The following is a 7,935-nucleotide window of genomic DNA, read 5'->3' as shown; positions in this document are numbered from 1 at the left end:
TTAGTCGAGGTTTACTGTAGCCTAATTATCCGGGCGTCACAAATATGGTGCACAATCCCTGGTTAGCTCTTGACAAGTCTACTAGATGGATGTATTTACACAACATTTTCTTTGCGGGGAATATTTACACAGCATTTAGCATGCAAAGAAGGTTGCTTGCCAAGTTAGGGGTAAGAATCCTAGTTCTACAGCTTTCCTCCAATTGAGTACCGCTGAATTGCAAGATCATTAACTTGCAATCAAATGTAATGTTAACGACTAAATGACATTTGCATTACCTCGCCTTGTGATCTGTTGTCACAACTCTAGCCTAGGGTAATATAATAAATATATTAGAGAGCATCCATATATCATATTTAAATTTAAAAAATGAATTGACGGAAACTCAAAGCCTCAAAATTAAATAAAGGGCAAAAACCCAAAAAAATATTCAAATTTTCGAAAACGACTTGCTAAACCCTAGAAGTTTTGGCAAGAGCTTATAATAAATATCAGATTCTTCCAAAAAGTCCTAAAGGTTTAAGAAGAATTATTCTGGCTTTGAATTTAAATCACTATTGTATTTGGCTAGGTTTATATTCTGCTATAAATGGAATATAAATTCAAAATTCCCGAAACTTTAGGTGTAGCCTTGAATTGGTCCACAGTGTAGTCACATTTAAAATTTCAGAAGATTGGCTTTGATTTGAACCTCTAATTAAATTCACATCAAAGGCAAATAAAAGAAAAACATGAACAAATGAAAAAATAAAAGAGGCAGAGCAACTTACCTGAGGCCCAGTACTGTAGGAGCCCAACCAACCCAAGATACTAGTTGTCCCCCTATCAAGAGCAACTAATTGAGCGCTCCTTCGGGAGCCTCACCAAGGGTCACTTAGGGTGGGCTGAGAGCACGCCACTTGACGCGCTCTCAACTGTCACAACGTGTCACGCTTTGGATGCTCTCTTTGTTTTTTTATTTTTCCGCACATGTTTTCGGATTTTAGATGTTTTTTTCTTTTTCTTTTTACTTTTCGGTTTTTCATCTATCTTTCTTGGCTTTTCGAAAAAAACAATTGCGCAAAAAAACACGTTTCATTTTTTATTTTTGCTTCCGCGAGAGGCACGGTCGAGCCTCTAAAAAAAGAACGTGTTTTTTTTTACTTTCGCGAGAGGCACGGTTTAGCTTCCGTGAGAGACACATGTTTGTTTCTGCGAGAGGCACGGCCGTGCCTCTCGGAAATGAAAAAAAAACACATTCTCTTTTTTTTCCGTTCCGTGAGAGATACGGTTTTGCTTTTGCGAGATGCACAGTCGTGCCTCTCGGAAACGTAAAAAAGAGCATGTTTTCTTTTTTTTTCCTTTTGTGAGAGGCGCGGATTTGCTAAAAAACATGTTTTTCTTTCTTCGGCGAGATGCATGACCGTGCCTCTCGGAAACGTAAAAAAATGTGCTTTCTTTTTTCTTTTTTCTTTCGTGAGAGGCACGATTTTGCCTCTGCGAGAGGCAAGGCCGTGCCTCTCGGAAACAAAAAAGAAGAACAATATTTTTTTCCCTTCCGCTAGATGCGTGGCCGTGCCTCTTGAAAACGTTAAAAAACGTGTTTTGTTTTTTATTTTTTCTCCACTGCCATGAGCTCAAAGGTGCATGCTTCCATTTCCTCAGCTCTCCGAAGAACCTGACAGCAGCCATGGCCGGCGACGACTTCGAGAATCTGCGCTCAAGCTTCCCCTCTCTTGTCAAGGAGCTGATTGCCAAGTGCTCGGTCGACGCCTAAGCTCAGTGATGGTTGATGGATCCTCTGATGCTCACTAATTATGCTTTGCTAGCTACCGGTAGTGCATGGATGGTTAATTAATTATTGTACTACTCCTACTAGCTAGGTATCGCTGGGAACCATTACATTACGTCTCTACTAATATGGTAAGCATGCTAGCTAGCTCTCTTCTGTCTAATATTGTTTCAGCAAGGGTACTCTGGCGGTGTTAAAAATGTTATTATATTATGGGACGGAGGGAGTAGTTGTTTGCTTGTCATGTTCAAATGTTATTATATTATGGGACGGAGGGAGTAGTTGTTTGCTTGTCATGTTCAAAATGTCTACATCCACCGTAATTTCATTGCATGTGTGCAAAACTTGCCAATTAATCAGTAATGGAGGGTATTGTGAGTATCAGGTGACGTTGCTGATTGAATCACTATTTCTTCTGCAAAACAATCCGTGAAACATTTGTTCTGCAAATTCTCTTGCTAAACCGTTCTGTTCTCCACTAGTAAATAACACATGAATTTTTTTTCCTAATGGTTTTGCTAATCCAAAGTCGCCTGCTGTTTCTTAGGTCCAAATCAATTTCTAAAAAGTCAACTTCTTCAGTAAACTATTAATATCTCCATATCAAAATATAAGACATTTTTGTAGGCTAATTTTGTAGGCTGAAACATCTTATTTTAGGCTAGTTTTGTAGACTAAAGCATCTTATTTTGGCATGGAGGTAATGCTTTCTAAGGTTTTCGACCAGTCACAGGATGCATCTTCCATCCATCACTGTCCACTGCAACGTGCATATTGATTTTGAATTATCCAAAGCTATGATTTTTTTTCTGCAAAGGCCGGGAGAGCTCTCTTCCGTTATCTAACAAAACACAACCAACAAATACTTTCGAATTCGTCCTTAAAAGACCTCAAATACCCGCTGAACGGGAATAGTAAACGTTAGCCTCTGATAAAATAATCGCCGGCCGGCAGGATTTGAATATGACCTGAAGGAATCGTCCGCACAGCAGTTCCGACGCATAAAAGAAACCCACTAGTTGAGATCATGGCACGCTTGGCTTGTATCAAACTGTTACCTCATTCATTCCAGTATCGTAGAGAGAACGGCCCGGTTAAAACAACACCGCCAACCAGGCGGCGTCAGGTTATTCAGGTGTCCATGCAGCGCGCACAGATGACAAAACGGAACCGAACCGAAATTCTTACAAAAAGATGCACCATACTGTTCTGAGTTTGGCACTAATTGCCGTGGCGCGACAAGAAAAAAAGGTTCAGCTGCGGTTTATTTTACTGCCATGGCAGGCAGCGGGCATGTCAGCGTCCCTACGTTTCCGTGATCGACTCAAAATTTGTATACCATATCTGCCGTGTATCCTAAATCCTTGAGAAGGCCAGTGACCTGCAAAAGAAATCAAATTGGATTGAAGAAGCGGCTAAAAGGGAAAAAATAAATGCTGTAAATACAGTGTACAGTCCGTATCAATGGTGTGCTCCCTTGTTAGCTCTTGACAGGTATATTAGATGGATAATTTAGCATGCAAAGAAGGTCATTTGCCTACCCAGGGATAAGAATCCTAGTCCTACTGCTTTCCTCCAATTGAGTACTACCGAATTGTAAGATTGTTAAATTGCAATCAAATGTACTGTTAATGACAAAATAACATTCGCATTACCTCGCCCTGTGAATAATCCTTTGCCTTATTTCCAGATATGTGATTCATCATTCCAGGAGGACCACAAACCTGACCAAATAAAAACCACGATGAAAAAGGTCTCCTAATAATCCAATTACAGTATAAGAATGGGGTTATCGATATCCATAAACAATGATTCATTGACACTGAGAGAGATAACAAACAAGCTACCATGGACAAAAGTATTCAGATGATATGCTGCTAAAGGCACAGCATGTTCAGAAATGTCAGAAACCACTCACAAGAATAAGAGAATCCTCCCCTGGGCCTGGCAAACCTTTCAAAACCATGTCCTTTGATATGTAGCCAACACCACCCCTCCAGTCACTTGATGGTTTATCGACTGTATAAAACACCTGAAATGTTGCAAAGATATCATGCTTAGCAGCAACTTCACCCATGTGGCAATTGAGCAACCCCAGCAATTCACCAAAGCTAACCTTGAAATTAGGATAGCTGCTGGCAAGTCTATCTAACTCCTTTTTCAGCAAGATATCATCTGGTGACACATTGGCGTAGATCAAGGAAACCTAGACAAGAAGAACAAAGAAAGAATAAGATTAGAATATACAAGGAACATTAACCCAACGATAGAATACTGATGTTGTTTGTGAAAACTATATATAGAGACGTTAATCTGCCTTGCAGCATCGCTGATTAGGGCATAGTGTTGCAGAATGTTCAAGACTTCAAGAAAAATATACTTCTCAACAAAAAGCATATGCATCAAAGTGCATGAAGTCAATGCAAAGAAGCAAAATTGTGATGACAGTTTACCTGAGTGTTGTCATCAGGGTTTTTCAGGATGGCCCTAACAACTTGCAGCATTGGCGTTATGCCAGTACCACCAGCAACCTGGAAGCATAGGAATAAACTGCATTTAGTATATTTGATATGGCTACAGAGCTATGCTTTAATAGAAACAAAAAGGAAAAGAACCAACTGCTCGAAAGCTGTTAAACTGAAGTTATAAGTAAACAAATAATATGAGTACTAGTTTCTCAGCATTGGCCTTGCTGAAATAAAATAAGAAGGTAGATGCTTTGCTAAACTTAAGGTTCTGCCTTACCATGCCAATTTGTCTTTTCATATTTGGGCTATATCTGAGCTTTTCAATGGGCCTATAAGGGAAAGACTTCAGTCACTGAGAGGTAATAATATGTGACGCAGCTAAATCAGATTTTCATTTCACTTTACCCTTTGACTTCGAGAACATCTCCTGGCTTCAAATTAGCAAAATGCTGAGACATTTTCCCTTCGGGATAAACCTGTGCAATAGAAGATCTTCTCAGTATTTTGTGATTCCATTTTCAAAACAAGCTAGCAAATTGCAATAGCACAATAAAAAGAACCATGAATATTCACAAGCAACTAGCAGGTTATGGAATGTAGACATCAATTTTTTGGATACCTTGATTAATAGGTCGAAATATCCTTTAGAATCTGGGTCAGAGATAGGTGTGTACCTGCAGACAACAGGATAAAAGTCTCGTTCGAATTTAATTGATCAAAATTACTATTATAAATTAGGTTATCATATGCAAAAATGGAGAAAAGCTTCTGTGTTTGCTTACGGGCGAATGACGTATTTTCTTTTTCCCTCCACTTCCTGACCTATGGGGGCCCTGAAATGATATAATTGTTTTTGAATGATTAACGTATGTGCAATAATGTGTTTGCTTGATAAAAATAGCATCATTCTTAAGCAATAATTATTATTAGATAGAACAGTGGTTTAAGTTATGGTTAATAGAACAGCTGTTTAAGTTAAGGTTATTAGAACATCATCAGGATCTACGGCATTCATTTAGTTATTCATTTGACATGACTGCGTTTAAAGTTCAGAGAAAAAACCTCTTGGCAGAGATATCTTAGGACTTGGGGACATTAATAAATAGAAATACCTTGTTACAAGACATGAGGCAACATCCAGGCCCAGCTTAGTAGATGGGTCAAACGAAAATCTGCCAGGTAAAATCGCTTGCATAAGACTCAAAATATGAGAACATTACAGATGAACTTAAAAAATAAAACAGCATGATAAAGAGCTGATATTTCAAAGAAAGTTGATTTGCAAATGTAAGTTTGCGTCATTTTGGATTCTTTATGATCTGGTCTACTAAAAATTTGGTATGAAAGTTGAGTGACAAAGAAAGAGAAGTTGTTAACATGAACAACAGAAATCACAGGTGAATTCAGTAACCAATACGTCTAAGCATTGTATTGAAACATACAGACATGCTAGAAGATAATCTACGCAGTAACAATATATCTGCCTATATTGTCACGTAACACAATAAACTATTTAATGCAATCATGTCATCACAAAAGTAGAACTACGGTAACCATTACCTGAATAGCTCTGAATCATGACTAACTGTTGCCTTCTCCTGGAGCTTGAATTCTAACCATTGCTCAGGGTTAAGGGCTGAAAAAGAGAAGGACATAAAGCATTAGTTTACAACTAAAAGCACAACTGATACATATTGTCGCACACTGAAATAACTGAATTGTCTAACGAAAAGGACCACTTTAAACTATAATAAGCTAGCAACCTAAAACTAGAGTTTGGACTCAGGATAACAGGATTCACAGACTTTGACGTTAAGATCATCACACTGGATGTCATATCTGATTCTAAGCAACTAAGTCTTGTAAAACAGCTACGGAGCAGTATCTCACTTTGGAACAAGGCAAAGTAGTCAAATTAGGGTCATAAAAGGTCACTGTACTTAATGGCTAGACATAACTCTTGACAGCACAGTTTCTATCCGCTCATGCCAAAATCCAGCATTCCATCATCTGACAACATAAGTTCATGTACACTAAGTAACTGACAGAGGCATCAGACATGTCTCGATTAACAGTGAGAGGCCTTGATCTATTGTTCATAACAAATGGATGCCTGGCAATGCTATGCGCTTAGGGTTTTGTCATGTGTATTGTGGGATCAGCCTCCTGTCGGCTTGGATTGTAGACCACATTTTGCACACTCTCTCAGTGAACCTATACACAAAGCTCTCGTGTTTTGTCGAAATAGGAGAACAAACAGATAATTGGACACATTTTACTGCACTCTACCGATGCTCCTGACCCAAAAACTTTGTCTAGAAGTCGCTGGTCCTCCGCCAAACCAAAGTGTGGAGATCGAAAACTTCTGGCAGTACACATCCTTTGCGGGTTCAATTGCAGAAGCACATATCAGGCATAACACTATGTTCATTCATCTTGCTACTGAGGAAATGGCATGACATGACAAATGAGATACAGATTTACAAGCTGAATTGTGTAAACTGACAAACCCCTACAGCCACAAGATCGAGAGGAATTTCAAATTTTACAACGAACAGAGCTGGAGCTCACCAACTTTGGCAGCGGCATCTTCCCCCTTCTCCTCCATGTGCGCCTGCAATCATTCGGCACCGTGAGGCAAACATAAACATCGCTTCTTCCCCCTACTAGCCACGACTAGATAGTATATATACGAAGAGGAAAAAAAACAAAGGGTAAATGGAGGGGAGGCGCAGGCAGGTCTCGTACGACGGTGGGGTTCGACGAGGCGTAGAAGAGCGCGGCCCCGCCAACGGCGGCGGCGGCGGCCAGCGGCGCGCGGCCGCGGTAGGTCCCGGCGAGCCTACGCATCAGCAGAGCCGCCATGTTGCGTCGCGGCGGAGGGATCCGATCTGGCGAGGGGCTCCTTCGCCGGCGCGGCGTCGGTGGTGGCGGAAATAAAGCGGGGGGCGGTCCGTCTCGCAACGGAAGCCGATCTGGGGGAGTGTGCTGTGGTGTGGTGACTGGTGACCTGCCTGTGTGTACGTAGAGATTTTGTGTGGGCTTTGGCAGTGTTTAACGATCCCTTCGATGTGGAATGGAAAAATGCGGAAACATTTTCATTTTTTATAATAATTATTGTAGACAGGTTGGCCTAGATTATGCACTGGTTTTTCTAAAATTTTCTTGAGGATTTTCAGCCAGCATGATGCACCAGATTTGCAACTGGTTGTGGAGTATTGTGGTGCATGTTATTGCACGAGGTATTAAAATGATCATCGTTGTTTCTTTGTAAATATCACTGCAAGGCGATTGTTTTACCTTTTTTTTGTCCCGCGTCACTTCATGGTCCGGATGTGGATGTTTAGCAGTTGGTTATGTTGATTATGGTGAAATTTCCTCTGTTCATTCCTAACCGTAGTTCATTGTGATTGACGGCCTACTCGTTGTCACCAAGAATATGGCGTCTTTGAGGGACATGGATAATCTGCTTCCGAACTCAAATACACCCGCATGAACAGTAATTCTAGAAAAGTAAATCAATCAAAATGAACATCAACAAATTTTCGAACACCCTGCCAATTTTTACATTGAAATGACATCTGCGGAGGCCTGTAAAAAAACAAAAATTGGGGCTCAAAAAGACACATTTTGGAGCACTCATTTTCTTTTTGGCACACGCCTTTAAAGATGTATTTTCATGGCGAAATTTTGCTA

At 40.2% G+C, this 7,935-nt stretch overlaps 1 protein-coding gene across 2 annotated transcripts; it reads right to left on the bottom strand.

Moving 5' to 3' along the window:
* Positions 1–2,812: 2,812 nt before the first annotated feature.
* On the bottom strand, positions 2,813–7,293 carry LOC123060537 (NADH-cytochrome b5 reductase-like protein). 2 transcript variants are annotated; one of them, XM_044483295.1, is made up of 13 exons: positions 6,988–7,292; positions 6,811–6,853; positions 5,800–5,875; positions 5,352–5,411; positions 5,022–5,072; positions 4,859–4,913; positions 4,645–4,715; positions 4,517–4,568; positions 4,225–4,302; positions 3,888–3,977; positions 3,690–3,803; positions 3,427–3,495; positions 2,813–3,152 (listed from the first exon to the last, which is right to left on the bottom strand). In XM_044483295.1, the coding sequence occupies exons 1-13, from the start codon at positions 7,102–7,104 to the stop codon at positions 3,096–3,098; spliced, it is 933 nt and encodes a 310-aa protein (XP_044339230.1). In that variant the 5' UTR covers positions 7,105–7,292; the 3' UTR covers positions 2,813–3,095. The 2 variants fall into 2 exon arrangements, with proteins under 2 accessions (XP_044339230.1, XP_044339229.1); XM_044483294.1 differs by having other exon boundaries at positions 3,690–3,977; positions 6,988–7,293.
* Positions 7,294–7,935: the final 642 nt, after the last annotated feature.

Source organism: Triticum aestivum, chromosome 3A (assembly GCF_018294505.1).
Source record: "Triticum aestivum cultivar Chinese Spring chromosome 3A, IWGSC CS RefSeq v2.1, whole genome shotgun sequence".
Lineage (NCBI taxonomy): Eukaryota > Viridiplantae > Streptophyta > Magnoliopsida > Poales > Poaceae > Triticum > Triticum aestivum.
This window is presented reverse-complemented; position numbering and strand designations above follow the sequence as displayed.